Source organism: Dryobates pubescens, chromosome 17 (assembly GCF_014839835.1).
Source record: "Dryobates pubescens isolate bDryPub1 chromosome 17, bDryPub1.pri, whole genome shotgun sequence".
In the NCBI taxonomy this organism is placed as follows: Eukaryota; Metazoa; Chordata; class Aves; order Piciformes; family Picidae; genus Dryobates; species Dryobates pubescens.
The window spans coordinates 7,363,321-7,384,383 of NC_071628.1; the positions used below are offsets into that span (position 1 = coordinate 7,363,321).

At 49.9% G+C, this 21,063-nt stretch overlaps 1 protein-coding gene across 1 annotated transcript; it reads right to left on the bottom strand.

The window, feature by feature from the left end:
* Positions 1-1,057: 1,057 nt before the first annotated feature.
* Positions 1,058-13,198, bottom strand: CILP (cartilage intermediate layer protein). Its single transcript, XM_009903947.2, has 9 exons — positions 12,927-13,198; positions 11,097-11,220; positions 9,815-9,898; positions 8,818-8,871; positions 7,222-7,407; positions 5,817-6,131; positions 5,168-5,276; positions 4,180-4,337; positions 1,058-3,544 (listed from the first exon to the last, which is right to left on the bottom strand). Exons 2-9 carry the CDS (start codon positions 11,152-11,154, stop codon positions 1,203-1,205), a joined length of 3,306 nt encoding a protein of 1,101 aa, XP_009902249.2. The 5' UTR covers positions 11,155-11,220; positions 12,927-13,198; the 3' UTR covers positions 1,058-1,202.
* Between the last annotated feature and the right edge of the window lie 7,865 nt (positions 13,199-21,063).

Here is a 21,063-nt window from a genome sequence, read left to right on the forward strand (position 1 = left end):
TTTTGCCCAGCAGTGTCCTGCTTGCTGCTGCTGAATGTGTGGGGAAGCCTGCCTTCTTCCTTTCTCTGCACCTCCCAGCCTTATTCTACATGCCTTAGAGCAGGGGTTCCAGCTCTCTTTTCACAATATCTTGTCACACTCTGGGGCTCTACTGCTGCTTTCTTACTTTGCTCCAGGGCTCTACTCCTGCCTTGTGAGTTTATCCCTTGCTGAGCCCTGTGGCTTCACTCCTCCCAGCTCCATTGCTGACACTCCACCTCTCAAGCTGGGGCCAGATTCCCTGACCACAGCATGCTGTGACTGAGCCCTGGACCCTGGAGGAGCAGCAGTTACTCACCAAACCCCTCAACTCCTACGCAGGACCAGGCTCAGACTAATAAAACTGTGACCTATTGGTGAACAGAAAGGTAAAATTTCACAGGCTCCTCTTTGCTCAGCTCCTACAACTGCTACCTTTACTTGGGATTTTCAAACACAAAGGCAACACAGCATAGTGGAAGTTACAAAATGGCACTTTTTATTAACCAAGCCTATCAGAGCAGGGATTTTCTTGTCAAATAATGCAAGAAGCAAGAGGAAACTTCAGTTCTATCCATGTGGAGCCTACAAATCCACACAGCTTCTCCATGTTGTCAAGCATGTGAGTTCTTAAAATTGCAGTTGCCAGTAGCTGAGCTTGAACTCTAAAACCAAGCATTCTAAACCAGTCATTCTAAACCAAGCTAGAAATAAATAAAATACTTACATTTCAAGTACAAAACCTTGCAGTTGAATTCAGTATGAGGAAATCAGTTTATTCTTTCTCGTGTTACCAACTACTGTACAGGTACTTGGGCTGGCAAAGTCTGCAGGTGCAGAGCAGAAGAGTTGTATGTACATGACTTAAATCACGTGTTTAGTCTTGCCTTTAGGCTATGGTGTGAAGCTGTTTAATGTCAGGCAGAAAGAAGATTTTTATGGATGCATTTAATAAGACACGAGCTCACTACTGCTGCTGGCCCCCAGCTTTTACCCCACGTCCTTCCTTTCTGGTGAAAAACAAAAACAAAGGGAAAAAAAGGGGGGAGGAAAAAGTGCACCTTAATGATCTCTCAAAAATACTGACACCCACCAGCTCCAAAGTAGGGTATTAGCAGGTAGATGTTACTTTCAATTTGTATTTAATGGAGTCTCAGCAACTTCACTGAGGCTTCTCTGCAGCTTCAGTAGTTGAGAGGCCGTTGACCTCTCATGGGGATCCTGCTCTGGGTGGGTCGGCGGATTGCTGGCTGCCTTCCATATGTGGGGATCTGCCCTGGCTGAACCAGTACGGACTGCTGACCCGAGTTCCTCTGAGACTGGAAGATGCTTTGCTCTGCTGCACTCCTCTCTGAACAGGTGAAAGTCAACCCAACACCAACGTTGCTCTTCATGGTTCTGGAGGTGCCATCAGATGTCCCATCAAAACACCTGCCCAGGGCGATTTCCTTGGCAATCCTCGGGTCTTGGTCGGTGACGGTGTAGATGCCGTAGTTGTGTCCCAGCGGGTCGAGGGGAGCCAGCATCGTGTACTCGCTGGAGTCATTGTTTGTGGCCATGGGGAGGTGGTTCACCAGGTACTCGTGGAGCATGCTGTTGACGCTCTCTCGGCGGCAGCTGCCTTGCGGCACCACTTTGACGAGGGTGCGGTCCACGCGGTCCTGGTCAAAGAGCATGCCGCTGCACTTGAACTCCAGGCAGGCTGCCGACACCTCCGGCTGCTCCGGGTCACGAATGCTGCGCACATCCCTGATGCCGTAGAGCTTGCCCACGGTACGTGGGTGTGTCCCACCCATGTTGCGAGACCTTACGTTCACTTCTTGCCGTCCGTTTATTTTCACCTTAATGTAGCAGGCTCTAAATTCCATGGGCTTGGGCCACCATGCCAGGTAGTCATCAGTCCAGCTCATGAGGTCATCTTCACTGAATGGAACGGTGTTGTAGTCGTACTGGTCTCCCTCTATCCTGTAAAATCTGAAGTGAGCAGCATTCTGTGGAGCTTCCTCACACTGTTGTAGGTTTTCATAGGCATAAATGGGGCCATTGTTCTCTTCTGGGGAATTGGGGCTTGGCTTGGCCATGTTAATGCTGAACGCTGTCTTCTTAGTGTTGGGGTCCTCGTGGTCTGTCCTTCTGTAGTTGAGCTTGTTGAGATAGGGCTGTGGGACCCCAACAGCATTAGGGTTGAGTTTGGGAGCAGAGGGGACAGCTTCGAGCTCTTCGCCCCCCATGCTCGCCAAGATATAAGCCGCGTAGGCCTCGGGGTTTTGCTCATCACAGAAGGCAGGCACGCAGGCGCCGTTGGGACCAGTCACCACGCTGTCGAAACGGCCCCATGCCCTGGGGTTGGAGGAGAAGCCTGGCTCTGGCTCTGTGTTAATGACAGAAATCACAACCCCCTGGATCTGCTCACTTTGCAGAAACCTCTCGCTCCGGTAGGCCCGGACTTTGATGTAGCACCGCCTGCTCTCCGGGACATCCAGGTTAAAAAGCCGCCTTTCTTTGATCTCCATGTTCCCAACCAAAAAGGTTCTCTCCTCCCTTTTGTGCCGCCTGCTTTTCTCAAGGTTGAAGTCTCCTTCTTCCTCCCATAATCCTGTCTCTGGGTTCAGGGACCAAAGCTTCATCTCTTGCAGGTGCTCTGGCATCTTGACCTGAGAAGCATCCAAGTGAACCTTCACCTCTTCTGCGTTGAGCGACTCGGTGCCCTGTTCGTCGGTGAAGTCCATGGAAAACATGCCATAGGTGCGGAGTGGAAATATATCTCCCTCCTCGTCTACAAAGTTCAGGTCACTGGGTGTCACGGGGGCTGTTGACATGTTTCTTGGGTCCAGAAAGGTCACACTGGCTTTCACTTTGCCTCTGTAGGCCTCTCCATTCTTCCTATAGAACGCATTGGGAGGAATTTCTAATTCAGCAATTGGATTGTCTTCTTCCATTTCTCCCAAAGAAATCACGTTGGTTTCGGTGGATTCCAGCGTAACGGGGGCTTTCTTCCTCAGCAGCTTGATCTCATGAAACACAGCACCTCCATTTTCCTTGAAGGGCAGAACTTTTGTGGTGTTCACAAACTTCTGCAGCCGATCCACAAAAGTTAGTACCAGTCTCTCTGTGTCTGCTGGGACTTGGATGGAGAAGGTTCCCTTGTAGCCAGTCATACTCACTCTCTTGTTCCCCATGTAGATGTGGCCAAACCTCAGTGGTTCACCATTGTCTGCTGCTGTGGCTCTGCCTCGAACAGTTATTTTGGTCTCGGTGCATTTTTTGCAGCCACATTCTACGACAACTTTAGTGGGGAGCGTGTAGCCGTTGCAGGAAATGTCTCTGGTTTCCATCCTGGACACCCCACAGCAGTAGGCAACGTTGTCCTTACACCGGAGTCCCTTATCCAGCTTCCCAGCACAGGTCTTCGCTGGGCACCTGCCCACATCATAGTAGAAGGAGTTGGTTGTCTTTTGGAAGCAATCATGAGGAAGTTGGATGAGGTGGCTTTGAGGCTGGGAGTTGCAGGCTGCCTCTTGTCTTCCTGTTAAATAGGATTTCTTAATGAGCAGTGTGAAATAGAGTTATCACTGTGTGGTCTGAAACCCTCAGAGACAAACATTGCTTCCAGTGACAGTGAGGTTTGCACAGCCACAAACCAGACATTTTCAGGATTTTGGATGGTTTAACTCATCTGGCCTCTGTTTGGTGAAGCAGGTGCTCAGCTTTAACTTGGTGCCCAATTAAGAGCAGTTTAATTCAGCTGTTTGCTGGAGAGTCTCAGCTCCTGCTTACCCACCACTGCTATCCAACCCGCCTCAGCTAGATGTTCTGCCTCCTCCTGGCTTTTTGGCTATGGATGGACTAAAATGTGTCCCAAGCCTTAAAAAAACCCCAACCCAAAACCCTAAGCAAACAGAAGTATTCATGTCAGGCAGCAAGTATGGTCAAGAAAGCTGCTGAAACCAGCAGACTGAGCTTGGCGGGTCACCTGCAATCCAGAGTTTGTAGAGAGTATCTGGTTCACAACCGGCTCACGCAAGCTTATCTGCTGATGGGTGCATGGAATAAAGCCCAGATATTTCCCCTGCAACTTTTCTTTCCCGCATGTGTCACAGTTCATGGTTTCTGTAAACCACCACCTTCCCAGCTGCTAGAAAGCATCATGAATACTCTTACCTATGACAGCAAGCTTAGCGGGTTGGGACTTTGCTGACCCTCCAGGACTGCTGGCTTTGCAGAAGTACTCTCCAGACTGGTCTCTGTTCAAGTTCTTCAGAATCAGGTTGTTTTTGTACTTGTATAAGGAGGGATCCAGCAGGGAGCCGTTGTGGTACCTGTCGGGGCAGGCAGTTAGAGGGACAGAGGCTGACTTCTGCAGAGCAATGGCCTAATCCTGCATCCTGCAGTGTGGATTTTCACAGAATCCCAGCGTGGTAGGGGTTGGAAGGGACCTCTGGAGATCATCTAGTCTAACCTCCCTGTTAAAGCAGAGTTCCCCAGAGCAGGTTGCCCAGGATCACAATGTCCAGGTGGGTTTGGAATCTCTCCAGAGAAGAAAACTTCACAACCTCTCTGGGCAGCCTGCTCCAGGGCTCCAGCACTCTCACAGGAAAGTTTTTTCCTTATGTTTAGGTGAAAGTTCTTGTGTTCCTATTTGTGCCCATTGCCCCTTGTTCTGTCACTGAGCACCACTGAAAAGAGTCTGGCCTCATTCTCTTGCTTCCCACCACTTAGCTATTGATGAGCATTGAGCAAATCACCTCTCAGTGTGCTCTTCTCCAAGCTAAACAGACCCATATCTCTAAGCCTTGTCAGAACTCTTGCCTCAGTTTCCCTCTTTGTTCTCTGGCTAGGTGGCATCACCTAAATGTTATTCCACTTCCCCTGGTGGTACTAAGATATGGCTGGCAGACAGAGCTGCCAGTTGTGCCTACTGAGGTTTTTCAAGCTCTTCTTTGTATGTTTTCCCAGCAAGGCCCTCAGCAGAGGACTTTACCACACCTATGAGAAATGCCAGCTCTGCACATCTTGAGGAAACCAATTCCTAGCAATCTGTTCTTGTCATATTTAACTGGTTTATAGCTTCAAAAATACCCTTAAGGAGGTAAAAATTGAATCTGTGGGACAACTAAGACTTCAGTCCAATCAAGCTTGAGTTCCTTACCAGAGGTAGCGGTCAGGGCTCGGGCTCCCGGTGGCATCGCAGCAGAGGGACACGCTCTGTCCCACTCTCCTGGCTTTGTCCTCGGGGCTTCTGATAATGTAGGGTTTGCCTGCAGGAGGAATCATAGAATCATAGAACTGTTGAGGTTGGAAGAGACCTTTGAGATCAAGAAATCCAGCCACCCACTTAGAGCTCACAATCCCACCACTACTGCTAAGCCACTACCACTAAACCACATCCTTCAGCACCACATCCATGCCGCTTTTAAATCCCTCTAGGGATGGTGACTCCACCACCTCCCTGGGCAGCCTGTTCCAGCGCCTGAGAACCCTTCCAGGGAAGAAATTTTCCTACTATCCAACCTGAACCTCCCCTGGCACAACTTGAGCCCATTTCCTTTTGTCCTGTCACTTGTTGCATGTGAGAGGAGATCACCTTGCTCCAACCTCCTCTGAGGTAGTTGTAGAGGGTGATGAGGTCCCTCCTCAGCTTTCTCTTCTGAAGACCAAACCACCCCAGTTCCTTCAGCCATTCCTCATAAGACTTGTGTTCAAAGCCCTTCATTAGATCAGGAAAAGGCCATCTCATAACTCTTCTCCTCCTAAAATCATGTTTCTGATTACTGTATTCCCCCTCTCTCTGGGGCTACCTGATCGTTGCAGATGCACTTGGATCCCCAAGTTTCTTCTGTTGCTCTCTGGCACGGTGACAGTTGCTGTGGCATATTTGGCTTTCTTTATTTTAAGGGTGTTCTTGCCATCTGGGCAAACCCCTGGGATCCTAAACATCCCCTTGTTGTCAGCCGTTGTCAACAGCTTGAGTTTCTTGGCTTGCAGGTAGACCCGGGCATCGGTGGCAGGCGACCCATCCTCAAGAGAGACCTTCCCATGCAGGGTCGCGTCCTCGCACATGCAGGCGTCACAGTCGGCGTTGACACGGCCCATGGGGCAGGTGAGGTTGCAGCCTGGAAGAGAGGCAGGCAGACAGGTCAGAAAGCAGCCCTGAGTCCTTGCCACACTCATGGCACGGTCTCACATCTGCGTTTAATTTAGATGCAATAAGGCATGGACTGCATGAGGAATCAATGGTATCCAAAACATACTGTTAGTGATCATCAACAGCTGCGTGCTAGCAACACCGAGATGATGTCATTTGGAACCTGACAATTAGTAGAAAGCAGCCATGTGGATATAATTACAGCTAGGAGCTGTTATTTGCCTTCCCCAAAGGGCTGGATTTTGGGGAAATTGGAATCCAGGTCTTAGCTCAACCCTGGCAAAACTACAAATCCAAATGCCTCAAACTTTTTAGGCTTCTGTTACCAAGTCATGTCCAAAGGTAAACCTGTCTCCTTTTATTCAGTGGTATCCTGACTTGGGCAGGACACATGTGAATTGCCAAACAAGCATTGCCTGATGGATTTAATGACTGGTCTCCCAAACAGTGATGCTCAAAATGTTTCTGAAGTATTCTCATTACCTATAGTGATTAATCCTAAGTAATAGTCTGTCTCTTCCCAAGGCAAAGGCTCAGGTCATTCCTTTTACCATCACAGAGCATCCCTGCACAGCAGCTACCTAGAATTGTTGTGTAGCTGGAAATAAAGAGAAGAAACCAGGGAAAACCTGAAACAGATTTCCAGGAGAAAAACACCTGGATCATTTGTTTAAAAGGGGATTATATGCATATTTATTACAAGCCCCTTCAGCAGGGTCTGTGGCTATTCCATGATCCCAGCCGGAGACTGCATGGAGGCCACTGCCTGCAATTGTTGACTCCACCTTCAGAGCTGCAGTTGTAAGATTAATGAGATCTTTCCAATATACCCAGGATCTATATGGGTCCCTGATGATTCCCCATATCCGGATCCCCCCCTTTATCTTGCTCTTTGGCTGTAAACTCCCTTAGTACGCTCCAGCCCCGTTAGGGAAGGCACCTGCATCATGAGATGAGGGAGAGGAAGCTGGTAAAATGAGAGTGAAAGGTATGAAATGCCTATGCAGTGGTGAGATCAGGACATCATCCCCTGCCCATAAGTGAGGTTAGAGGAGCACCTGAGCAAACATGTCCAATGCAGAGCCGCCCTTCCTCAGTTGCTTCATTACAGTGCACGCCCCAGAGGCGCTCAGCTAGGCAGGATCTGGTACGCTTCTGCACACCGGTTTGGCCACACTTGGCAGAGCACTCACTCCATTTCGACCATGGAGACAAAAACCTTTTTGAATCTTGCACCAGTGGACCTTGAATAACATCAGTGGTGTGTTACTGAGATGCACGTTACATGTACAGCTGCCCCAAAACAGGCAGTTGTTTTCTTAGCACCTTCTATGCAGCAGCTGCTATATACCTCAGACTATGCATTTGGCTATTATGCAACACACGGATTAAACAAACTCAAAGCATGTTCAGAGAGCTGGGGAATAAAGCAGGAGAAGGCATCTGAAGGCTTCTGACTTAATTCCCTGCAGATTACCAAATTCAGGGTGATTAGGATAAACTCAAAGGGAGCAAAGTGCAGGCAGCTCACTCTTAGTGTTGAATAACTTGGGCTTAAACACACATTGTCATTCAAATGCTGTCTGAGGGGCACCACTTCCTTGCGTTTGAAAAGTGGTTAAATAAAGAAAAAATCCCTCCAAAATAAAAGGGTAAAATTATTGGTATGATCTTGTTGAATGTCCTTAACCATACTTCAACAGCTGTTCTCTGTAGGGAATAGCCTGTGTCCTATTGCCAGCACCGGTTTTACTGCATGCAAAACAGAAGCCTAAGATGCTACTGAGCAGGCTTGAGCATGTTAGGGCCCAGCTGATTTTGTAGAACACAAAGAGGGTTTATTGAGAGTTTAATAAGTGGTTAGGGTTTTAAAGGCATTTCTTTAACCAGGCTACTAGATGGTATTAATTTAAGCGGCTTTGAATGGATGAGATCCACTCCAAATCTGCGGTTTGGGTTTATTTTTAAATGACAATGTTCTACTAATGTTTGTGAGGATGAGCTCATGACTAAAGGTTCTAAAAACGAGGTTCCTTGGAGACGTGAGCCTTGTCATCTCCCACACCTACTCTTCCACTGGCTTTGTAACAAACCAGGTTGGTTACTTCCTATAAAGGCAGACAGGCACAGGGCTGGACTGTTCCAGTAGTAATGGTCAGAAATTAACCCCTGGCTTGCAAAACCATGTGGCTGGAAAAAAAAAAACACATTTAAATGAAAGCAGCCACAGGTTTGATTTGGAGCAAGCACTTGGCTTAGATGGGTGAGGTTTTAGTCTGTTGGCCTGTCAGCATTTCCAGCTTCCTGAGTGGAGCATCCATTGCTTATTTAGCAATTGGGGGAACGCATGAGGAGGTGGGCTGCATGTGGCCCCATCTGTATTCACCCCAAGCAAAAATTTAGCATGTGACAGATTAAAGTGGGGTCTCAGTAAGATCCTAGGCTTGTTTGGGACTGGCTACTTTAATCTGCAGGGCTGGTGATAACAAGAAAGCAGGAGGGGAGTGCTGTGGAGGAAAATGGCTCTGGGGTGGCACCTCAACAGCAGAAAAAGCAGAAAGCAGAGGATGGGGGAGAAGCTAAGGGGCTCAAGGGCTGGTAGGGATGTGGGGAGGGACAGGGCTATGCCATGGCACCGGCCAACAGGAACATACTGCGTCTGGTGTAGGCGAAGATAGGGTCTCCCCTGCGAGAGCTGCTCCTCGTATCTGCAGGCAGAGGACAAATGGGGTGGTTCAGGCAGGGTTTGCTTGCACCAAGCCCAGCTGCTCAACCTGACCAGGTCTGGCACAACTCCTCCTGGAGGCCAAAACTGAATTTGAAGCTCACTGCTGCCATGGGCAGATGCTTTAGTTTCTAATTGCATTGGTCAAAACCTCAAGACTTTGCTTGATTTCTCCCTAGAGAAGCAGGAGTCAGCCCCAGTATCACCACCTTGTGCCACCCATTTTGATGGAATAACAGTTTTCCAGGAAAACTCTAAAAATACCTCTCAGCAGGTGGTGGGGACCTCTCTTTGAGTGTCCATGTTTTCAGTGTTTTGATTCTCCCCAGTGGCTAAGAGAGCTGCTGGGAGTGGGGTGGGAGACTGGGAAAGTGCCCTAATTCCTCAACTTCGGCATCCCTCAGCTGTGGCATCAGCATACCCAGCCCTTTCGGTGCCAGTGGCATTTAAATTCTAAGCACTGGGCAATAAAGCTTAAGAGGTCAGGGTATCTCCTTGAGATTGACAAGCAAGGCAGGCTCCGAGGGTAATTAATGCCCTATGGACTTTAATTCTAAAGCAATGGTGTCACAAACTGCTCTGGGCGTGGGGACAGGCTGGGCAGGGAAAAGGCAGGTTGGAGCATGTGCTTGCCCATCCCTGGGCTCTCCTCGCCCTCCCAGCCAGCACGTTCCTCCCGCAGGAGCCGGGACTGTGGTCACACACTTGACCTTCACTGTTCCAGGAGAGGAGCCAACAGCGTATGTCAGCAATAGCCCAAACCCTACAGGAGGTCGCAGATGATTAACATTTATTCCATTGCCTAAACATCTTCAGCGACTCAAATAATATTGTTAGGTTGTAAACTAAGGCTGAAAAAAGTCCTAGGCATGCAACCACCCCACGTCCCCGTGAGGGAAGGCTGCCTGAGCTGGGGAAGAACTTACTCTCCACGTTGAGCATTACCAGCGGGCTGAAGGTTTTATGTTCTATCTGGATCCTCCTGAGGGCGGGTTTCAGAAGCCTTTGACCTAAGGGACAATAAATTGGAGGTTAAATTAGAGTAATAATTAATTATATTCAAGAGATTGTACATCCTTGTGGCTGGTTAGGGCTCCTGTGGGATGCTGTGCAGGAGATGGAAAGTGAGGGGTGTGATGGAGATGTCCTACAGCATCACTGTGGCTCAGGTATGATGCAAATTTGCCATTTCCTTTACTGCCCAAGAAAAATGTCTTTGTGCTTTCTGTGTTGGAGCATCTCAGGTCAAATAATCTTTTCATAGATGGGGATATAAAATATCTTCTGCCTCAGTTTGTGTGGGGAGAAATGAGCCTGAGGTGGATAAGGTTGGTGTTTGCTGTGGGACATGGAGTGGTTTCTGCACTTGCTGGCCACCTCTGTGGTCAAAAGGAACTGGAGTCTCTGGCTAGTTCCTGAGGTGCTTTCTGCGACCAGTCCCATTTAAACTGGAGAACCAAGCTTGAAGCTGCCCAGCACCAACTTCCACCTGCACCCAGCTCCTGGCAGCTCAGCAGGGCTTCTGAACACCTCCCAAGTGACAAACTGACTCCTTGTTTTTATGCTTAGATGTCTGGCCAGAGCAATTCAGGACAAACTTCCTCTATAGTCTTGAAAAACAAATCCAAAGAGCCTACAAACAAGTTTTCTCTGGGACACCTGCCAAGGCAGAAGGGCGAGTTGCTTATTGCTTGGTGCTTTGGTATATACAATGCACCAAGAGCCAGCAGCAGACAGATGCTCTTGAGCATCTTCTCCTAGAGAAGAGCCATGTCACTACTTCCCAAGGACTTGGCTCAGAGGCCAGGGTTGGTTTCAGCTCAAGTGATGGATAAAGCACTGGTCAGGGTGGGCCTGCTCAGAGGAAAGGGGAGCCAGGGTGTAAGCTGTACACCATGGGGTCTCTGGGGTGGCAGGCAGGGATGGTCCCAGCAAGACCAATCATCAGAGAGGCTCATCCCCGGTCATCCAGAGGCTGGCTGACTGGCAGATGGGCTTTACCCATGCTCAGGGGGCCTGGATGGCTGCCAGCCCTTGTCTGGAAGTCAGCAGGCTGGGCAAAGAGCAGGCAGACCCAGAGCAGCTCCTGGCATTGATGCTGGGCCCACGTCTGCTGGCTCAGCAGCTGCTGACAGAACTGCCTTCATGCTGGCATGCCTGCAGGCAGGGAACAGCACAGTGATGGGAATAGGAATGCTTAACCTTCACCTAAAACGGACGTGACTCCCAGGAACAGGAGGAGGATCCATCCTTTTGCAGTGACCATTGTTGTCTTCAGAGGTGACCAGTGGTTTCTTGGAGTATCTGCAGCTGTCCCACACCTTCCTCAGACCTGTGGAGAAAAGTCTGGCCATGTCCTGCTGCTTTCAGGGAGCTTCTCCCAGGCTGAACCAGTCCAAACCACATCATAGGGCTACTTAATACCCCCTGCCCACCCACTCTCAGCAGGCCCCCAAAGGGGAGAGGAGCAAGGACTCCAGGTCTATGCTGGCAGCTGCTCTATTGCTCACCGTCACATCTGAACCTAAATCTATTCTGCAGAGCTCTGCTTTGTAATGACATCTCCTGAAAGTGCCTTTGAACAGCTTAAATACTTCTGCAGGGATGCTTCTGCAGCCCACGCAGCTCTGTGGGCCCCCTAGCACCCTGCTCTGTCCCCAGCGTGAGCAGGGACATCTTCATGCTTCCATCCTTCTGCCTGCAAATTTGGCTTAGTACAAGGATAGAACCTTATCCCAGGAGTGTGGGGAGAGGAAAGACTTCTGAGTGCCTCTGTCAGTGGAAAACCCCAAGCACAAGCCAAGCCTTCTCTGCAAATGTGAGCAAGAAGCCAAATATTGTCCTTTTGTTTTTTTCTGCATGCAGAGATGAGGGACTGAGGCTTTGTGTTGCTCCTCCCCAGCTCAGCAACTTCAGATTTTAAGTCCCTTAGCCCTAAGGCATCAAGCATTCAGGTATTTACTTTCTGAAGGTCCCCATGGAGCTGGTGTTGTCCCAAGAGACATCAGCTGGAATTCCCTGTTCTTTATTTTATGAACCCAAAATTAATGAACTTAGAGGGGAAAAGGTTGCCTCAGCCTTTCAGTGCCTCAGTTTACCCACACAATGAAGCTGACAAAGAGCAGCCAGAGGCAAGAACACCCAGTTATTTGTAAAAGGCATTAACCATCCCCTCCGAGACCGGGGAATGTGGGACTAGGAAATACTTTGATTATGGCTCAGCAAATCCCAGTCAAGCAAAAATAACAAGCAACACATGAGCAGCGTTTTGTGGGCTTACGGCAGGGTCGTGAACTTGCAGCCAGACAATAACCAGGAAAAATTAATCCGGGCTGAAAGGCTGGTTCCCACTCACTGGCTGCTAGGGTTCGGCACTGGGTTTGGGATGGGGTACATCCCTCTGCTCCTGGGACATGGAATGCTGTGAAAGTGGGGTTCAAGCAGCTGGATCCTGGTGATGGGAAGGGTTCAACATTGCCTGTATCCCCATTTGGGCTGGGGGAGCTGGCATGGGACAGACCCGAGGGAGATCAAACATCCCCAAGTAAGCAAACATCACACTCCCCCTCCCCCCCCCCCGCCTTTTTCTCCATTGTCCCTGTAACCCTGCCCCAAACCCATTAGCTGGGACAAGAAGGGAGAAGCGGGAGGTGGGGAACCACGTTCCCATCAATGTTTTCCAGCTCACAGCCTCTGAGCCTTCCCCTACTCATCAATTAAATTCCACCTCGCCCTCAGTCACAGCCGCTCTTAATTACACCACCTTAATAACACAGCAAAATTATATAACCGCCAGCTGCAATGAAGGGGAAAAGCTCAGCAGGGAAGGATTGTTTTGTTGTTGTGGGTTTTTTTTTCTCCTACTTACAAAATCCATAAAAACCCCAATTAAGGAGAGTTTCATCCTCTCACCACGGAGTTGTCAGCCGAGCTGCGGTCCGGGGGCGAGGCGAGGGCTTGTCAAGCGTGGGTTAAAAGGATTTGCAGCTGGTCGGGAGGAAGAAAGGGTTGGGAAAAAGAGAGAGAGTTCCAGCTTACCAAAACCTCCCTGCACTACCTCCGCCGCCGAGCCGGGCTGCACACGAGCGTCCCTGCAGCCGAGGCAGTGAGGTCGCTTATATAGCCCGGCGTGTAGCTTAGGGGATGGCAGCGAGCCACCGGCCGCGAGCAAAAACAGATCGGACGAGCGAGGAAACCACAGGCTGAATAATCCCTTAACAAGGTGATGGTAAACACAAACCCTCTGTGAAACAGCAGCTGCCAGGGCTGGCGGCAATGCCACAGCATGGCAGGGTGACGCTGGTGGCAGGGCATGGCGTGGGTACCACGTCCTAATGTGGACACCGTGTCCCGGTGTGGGCACCATGTCCCGGCTCAATACCATCTTTTAGGGGCTCGGTTTAGGTGCTGTTGCAACCTAGATGTTGCTGAGCTTTGGAGATGGAGATACAGTGTGCAGGCATAGTGTGAAATGAGTTTTGGGGATGTTTTTTTGTCTCTCATGGAATCACAGGCTCGCCTGGTTGGAAAAGACCTTAAGATCATTGAGTCCACCCATAACCTAACCTCTCCCTGTACACAGCTGTTAGACCATGTCTCTCAGATCCTCATCGAGACATCTTTTAACCACCTCCACCACTTCCCTGGGTTGCATCTCACCCAGTCTGGGAAAAAACTTGGTGTCACTCATGGGGTTCCTGTGTTTTGTAGGTGTGGGGGAAAAACTTGGCTGGGCAACTTCCACCATGCTGCCCACTTGCCTCTGCCTCTGTGCTGGCTCTGGCAGAAGCCAAATGAGGATGCCCCAGGGATGTGAGGGTGTGGAACAAGCCAGATGAATAGGTTTGGGCACCTGAGGTAGCACAGAGCTGCAAGGGCAGGACCATCCTTGCAGATACATGTGAACACTCGTTACTCAAGCCATGGAGAGATCTAGCAATGGCCTTAATGAAAGCTGCCTGCTTGCCCCAGGCTGATTTCAACCCCCTCAGGTCCTTCTGCAGCCACATTTTTCCCATGTAACTCATGGCCTGACTTGGTGCTCCTGGGCATTGCATGGAGTGTGTGGCCCCATGCAAGTGAGTACCACCCATGTACGTGGCCTTGTGCTCTGTGGGACGATGCTGCTGGTTTGCTGCAGGAGTCTGTTGTGAATCCATGAGTTTTAAGAGGTGGGAACCATCCCCGAAGGCTGGGGGTGGGTGTTGGGGTGGCCAGTGTTGTGCAGAATGTGCCAGTGCTGTCCTGGGCAGCCTCTTCGTAACCCTCACCAGCCCCAGTGCCAGCAGGAGGAACATAGATCAAGGTGTCACATAAAAAGTAATTGGCAGTGGCCTGCACCAGCTCCTGTTTATGTTTACAAGGGAAAAGGAAAAATCACTTAGGATTTGCCAAAGAATGGCAGAATGTTTGTCCAGTGGGCAAGGAGTGCCTGGTGAGCTGGAGGTCCCAGACCTGAGAGATAAACAGAGTTCAGCCACATTTCCCCACCAAAATGAGGACAAGATGTGGGAAAGATGCTCAGAGCAAGGAATTAATCTTCCCTGAATGGCACCTACCTCCTGCCATGGCCAGCCCATCCCTAGCACAGCAGCAAGGCCTCACCGGCAGCTCTGCTCCCACTGGCTGCTCAGCGCATACTGGCATCAATGCTCATGGACTGCACTGCAAGGTAAGGGAAAGTATCCTTCTGCAGAAGGGAAAACGTTGTTCTCTAGGTTATGGAGACCAGGTGACAGCTCTAGCCCAGCACAGCTGCAGGTGCTTTGGCCTGGGATTTTGCAGCCTCCCTAGCAGGGGTGTCTCCTCGCCGGGGTGTCTCCTCTCCAGCATGGCTCCGGCAAGACGAGCTCAGCAGACACATGTGCGGCTTAGGGAGCAGGCCTGGGACATGTGAGTTCATGTAAAAACCAAGTCTCTAGAAAAGTCTGGTTGTTGTGCAACCTCTCCTGGCTTGGCCATCCCTCACTACAGCTCCAGCATGAGCTGGAGCAGCATGACCAGGGCCTGAGATGCTGAGCACCACCAGCTGCATCCCTGCCTCTGAGAGACACTCATCTGCTTTCCATCCACCCAAGGTGGATGTTGCTGTGACCCATGGGGTGGAGGGGACCCCATGCCCATGACAGTTGATTTGCATGGCTGGAGCAGTGGAGAAGGATGCATCCCAAACCATAGTGCTATTATCTTTCTGGCCATCACCTGAGGGTTCAGCTGTCCAAGCCTGGTGTTTCCCAACCAAAGCACTGGTGCAGCAGAGCCACAGTCCCTTGGACTCAGTCCCCTCCTGGATTAACCCCGGGCGCCCTGTCTGGCTCTCACAGGATTTTTCCATGGTTTCATCACTGATGTGCAATTACAAAGCCATAAAGTATTTATGTGAATGCTTAATGCTTCCCCCTCAGCTGTGCTAAGGCTGGGGCAGTGTGAGAGAAGTGTGATAGTGCATGGTGTAAGAGCACCTCCTTCTCCACATGCCTCCGTGCTTCTCTCCACTGCTTTTTCATGTGCCTCTAATAAAATCCAGGGGGAAAGTGGCTATTGATGCTCATCCTGGCTGTTTGTGCCTTCAGCCCTTTCCAACACAGCATTGTCAGGGTGTCACCAAAAGCCAGCTGCGTTGTGTTGAGAGGGCAGCAGGGGTGGTGGGGCTGCTCTTAGGGCTGTGCATGGGATTTGCAGCTTGGGGGCGTGTGTGAAATGCTCTGTGGGCTCCGTGAAATATCCCATAAGGTCCATGAAATATCCTGTAGGGCCCACAAAATGCCCTTGGGGGCTGAGGCCATGCTCAGCTCCCCTCCGGCTGCCCCTGCCCTCCCTGCCCTCACCCTCTTCCCTCCACCGACGGGAGCTGACTGTTATTTTCCCCTGCTGTGTGTTTCTGGGCTCGCTCCTGTTTACGGAGATGGGAGTTAAAATAACTGATTGATGACTTTATTCCATCCCAAACACTTTGGGGAAGTTTGTGTGGTTTAGGAGGGAGAGAACTGGGAGCTGGGATTTCATTAAGCACTTGGCTGCCGGCACTTCTCCAGCCATGCTCCAGGGGTGGCTAATGTTGTTTTTAAAATCCTGTTTTGCTACCCAAGGAGCTGGACTGGCGATTTCCATGGTTTGTAGGAGAACTTGGAGATGTGGCAGGTCCCTGGGGTTCACTCTGAGCTCTGAACCACCAGCAAACCTCTCAGCCACCATAATATTGTTTCACTTAAGCCCTCCTCCACCGCTTCATCAGCACAAAATTGCACTCCAGCTGCCTAAAAGCTTTGGAAAAGAGCCCAAAAAGTGAACTACTGGAGTTTGTTTTTGTTGTGTGGATGAGGATTTACAGGCTGTGACTGAGAGAAAAGAAGCAAGCAGAGACCTTTGCCCTCTGGCAGGATCTGCTTAGGAGATAAAGCCTTGACTGTGGTGCTCAGATCCATGCACATTGTTTATGAAACAGATGGAAAAAGCACCACAAAGTGGGGACACCATGAAAGCCAGGATCTAGGGAAAGACTGTTGTGGGCTCTGGAGGCTGAGCAGATTTTGTCTGGAGCAGTGAAAGAGCCAGGACATGGGGGAGAGCAGGTGGCTACAGCCATGGGGTCTGGCCATGGGATGGGGTCCCAAATGTCTGCTGGCACCAGCACAATGCGACTGACCTTCCTGGCAGGAAAAATGAGGGCTGTCCCTTGTCCTGTGATCGCATCTGTCAAGGAAAAGTGTTCTTCCTAGGGCTCTTGCAGGTCATGGCTGTATCTGAGTGCTCAGGGACTGTTATCTGCATCACTGCTTCATGCACACTGCCCTGCATCCAGACCCATGTCATCTGGAGAGGCATTTGCTGGTCACTGCGATGTCCCAGCCCATCGAAGGACCCTGCTGGGGTTTCCCTGTGGTTTCACTGTGTCCATCCTCACCACATCTCAGAAGAGCAGAGACAGGAGGTGCTATGAGAGTACCAGGAGTTAATCCCTTTTTAAGTACCTTGCTGAGCTGGGGAAATTAAGATAAGTATTCTGAATCATTTAGAAAGTCTGCAAGATGGAGAAGGCCATGATTTTGGAGCCTTTCACGAGTAATGCACATACCAGCTTCTCCCAGCACCTGGAGCATCACCTCCTTGGGGACACTTGCAGGGCAGCATCAGGGTGCTACGTGCTGGTACACCACCAACATTTGCTGGGAACATCCTGCTGGCAGATGTGGGGCTGGTGACAGGGCCTGAGTTATTGCACAACCTCAGATCAGTGACAGAAATGCAATTACAGGATGTGAAGGGGTTCGATGGGAACATGGTGAGGTCCAAGCCAGGACAGCACCTCAATGGCGACATTTAAACCATGGAAGAAGAGCAGGAACAGAGCTCCAACCCACAGCCCAACAGCTGTTTGCTTTAGCTCTGCACAGGGTTTGGTGGACAAAGACCATCCTGTGTCAAAGCACATCTTGCTTTTGGTAATTAATTGCTCCTGAAGAAATCCTTAATTTATGGCTCTTACTTGCGACATTGGCTTTGGGAGGAGATGCTCTCCAGGCTCTGCACTCGTGGGCAGATTCCCACCTGTGGAATGGTTGTTCTTGGTCTAACCTGGGCCTTCTCCTTCTTGATCTTTTTATTACAAACCAGGTAGAGGTGGACAGGTTTGCAGCTGATTTACACCAGAAAAGCGGCAGCTAGTTTTTCCTAAAACCCATCAAAATCCTGCATGACCTCTGAGTGTGCAGGGCAGGGCTTGGATCTCCCAGCACACCATGGCTTGTCTCTGTCCTGCTCTGCAGGGACCACACCAGCAGTGCATTGGAGAGGTGTAGGCTGTGTTAGATGGACCAGAGGTGATGGTGATGGCAATGAAAGTGGAGCATCAGGTTAAAAGATGTTTTTTAGAGTGTGGATGAGCCTCTATTTGAGATGGGCAGAAAACATGCAAGGGATGGAACAGGACGGGTAGTGGGGACTCCTTCATTAACCCATGCATGAATTCATAGTAAATATTGCACTGAGCAACATGGAGTGGTGCCTGGGCTGTGGGAATTGAGGCTAATCCATCTCCAAGTTTTCTCTCCCAAAGATTTTCACAGAATGACAGAATGCCAGGTTGGAAGGGACCCCAAGGATCATCTGGTCCAACCTTTCTAGGTAATAGTATAGCTGAAATGAGATGGCCCAGCACCCTGTCAAGCTGAGTCTTAAAAATGTCTGGTGTAGGTTAATCCACTATTCCCCTTGGAAGATGATTCCAATGTCTAACTCCTCTCATGGCGAAACATCTTCTTCTGGAGTCCAGTGGGAATCTCCCCAGGGGTGACTTGTACCCATTACAAGACATCTGCACTGGTTCAAAAGGACATAGAAACATCTCCCCTTCCTGGAGCTCCTTTAGTCATGGGGCAGCTAGAGAGGTAAAATATCTCATGACCTCATGCATTGTGCCAAGGGCATGCTTTGAAAAGCTGTCTATGCCAAGCTAATATTGGCACTGCCGGGATTCCCCTTGGGGCATTTGTGGCCATATCAGCTTTCTCCAGAGGGCAAATGTGTGTGGAGGTGTTTGGTGAGGGCCATGTCTCCCCACAGCTGGGACACTTGGTTTGCTTGCACATGCAGCAACACAGAATCATAGAATCACCCAGCTGGTTTGGGTTGGAAGTGATCTTTAAAGGTCACCTAGTCCAACCCCCCTACAGTCAGCAGGGACATCTACAGCTAGAGAAGGTTGCTCAGAACCCCAGACAACCTGACCCGGAATGGTTCCAGGGATGAGACATCTACCACCTTTCTGGACAACCTGTGCCAGTGTCTCACCACCCTCAGCATAAGCATTGTCTTCCTTATATCTATCTTCAGCATTTATTTTAGTATTTAGTACTTTTAGTATCAATGGCCACTGATCTTTTCCTTAAAGCAGTCATGTCATGGGATAGTTTGAGTAGGAAGGGATCTTAAAGATCATCCAGTTCCAACCCCCCCCTACCATGGGCAAAGACCTCTTCCACTAGACTGGGATGCTCAAAGCCTCATCCAGCCTGGCCTTGAACACTTCCAGGGATGGGCCATAAAGTTGAGGGGACATATGCCCACACAAAACTCATCCAAAGCCTTCAAAACTGCTTGGAGATAAGAAACGCAGGGAGCTTTTCCCTGCTTCTCACTCCTGCAAGCCCCAGGTAGCACTGCTGAGGGTTTCACGGAGCTTTCAGCTCTCCCCATACACATAGAATACATCTCCCACAGTGGAATGAAGGAAAACAGCCCTTAAGTCTGGTCCATGTTTGGGAAAGAGCATTTGAAGGGAATGCTGAAACATGGCCTTGGGATACACAATCCAATTTGGAGGCATGGAGAAAGGAGAACATTTGATGTTTGGAGGAGGTCCCGCAGGGAGTGAAAAAAGCAGAGGACAAAAAGGGCATGAAAGGCAAAAGCAAGGAGAGCAACTACAATCCATCTGAAAACAAGGGCAAAATTGTTCACTTCTGTGGGTTAGTCACAGTGAAAATATTGGGATTTCATAATTTCTTCCAGCTCAAGAAAAATACCTGGTAAGAGCAGCAAAAGCCCTGGCTGGGTCAGTTCATGCTGCAGCTGAAGGGGACCTATGCCTATGGCCCCTCCATCAGCCCTGTGGGGAATCTTCCTGGTTTGTTGGGGACAGGAGCATCAGGAGAGTGGGGTGCTGGGTAAGACTTCCTAAATGAATCCCCTCAGCTGTGGTTTCCAGCCTGGGCAAGGAAGCAAAGCTGCTGTGGGAAAGGTAAATTTTGTGTGGGAAGCACACGTACATCCTGGGTTTATCTCTTGGTGGTGAGCAGATGGGGCTTGGCATCACAGCTCACCATGTTTTCTGAAGCTTGACCTCGAGATTTGGTCTAGGGTGATAAACTCACCTTTCTCTTTTGTATAGTTCAGAGATGTGGAAGGGAGATTTTGATCTGGTCAAAATGTCCTGGTAAAAGATGGAGGAAAGACCCTGAGAGCTGCTGCTCCATGTGGTAAGAAGTAAATCTGGGGAACCTCTGTGAATGATGCTCTGGACATCTGAACTCCCCTGTCAGTACAGTCCTTGCCCTTTACACCATCCTGGCTAGGTCTGTGATTTGGATGCCCAGCATGATGTGCAACACTAGGAGCAGCAGCCAGAGCTTTCAAAGATGGGAATTGTAGTGGGTTTGAGCATCAGGAACATGTTTTTCTCAGCACTGTGGCCCCATGGCATGATGCTCTGGGGAGAAGGGCTTTGACTGCCAAAATCTCCAGCAAGGCTTCACACAGTGAAGCAGAAACAGCACATTGTTACACCAAGAAACAGTCCAAAGACACAGTTTACAAAGATATCAAGCCCAGTGGGCAGGAGAGATCCTTCCCTCTGCTTTTAAAAATTACTTTTTGGATGGGGATGGGATGAACCAGATTATCCCCATGAGGGACAGCAATTATTGTCCCTCCTGGCAGGCTCAGCAGAGCAGCCAGGGCTGAATAAGCAGGCAGAATGAGCTGCTGGTTTCTCCCTGGTGACCACTGAGCTTTGCTTCTCTGCCTTTTGCTGCAAAGATTTTGGGGACTTTAGGGTGATGCCCTGCTAGAGACAGGTCTGTAGCATACAGCTGGAGGTGGCACCATGCTGCACGTGGCTCCACTGTTGGCTTTTAATGGACAGGATGAAAACTGGGAGCTTCACTACTGCTTGACTTGTGAACTTTGGGTAAGAAGAGAAGCTGTTCCAGAGGTGAGCTCATTTCTAACCCCGGGAAATGACTTCATGGACGCTGGTATTTACTCACAAAAACATTGCATGTCAGATGTCCCTGACTAGACTTTCTGTTTCGAGTCCAGTATGAGACAAAAATTTCCTTGGATGAGCTGCTCCTGAGACAATTCAAGGTTTGGAGGAGGAGGAGAGAATTTGGGGGGGGGGGGGGAACCCACAACTAATATTAAAAACTCTGAAATCATGATTTTTTTCTGAGCAAAGAGGGAATTTTGGACAGCCAGCTTGGCAGAGGCATCTGCCTGGGATGAGGATGCTGGGGGTGAGGGTGCAGGTGGATGGGTGCTGTTGTGGGATGGCTCTGCTGAAAGAGCAACCATTATGCCTCACCCCCCCTGGCACTCAGCAGCAGATGAAAAGATGAAGTTTTCTATCTTTTGTGAAGCCAAGACCCTGGGGGGGATTTATTGAGATAAACAGCAG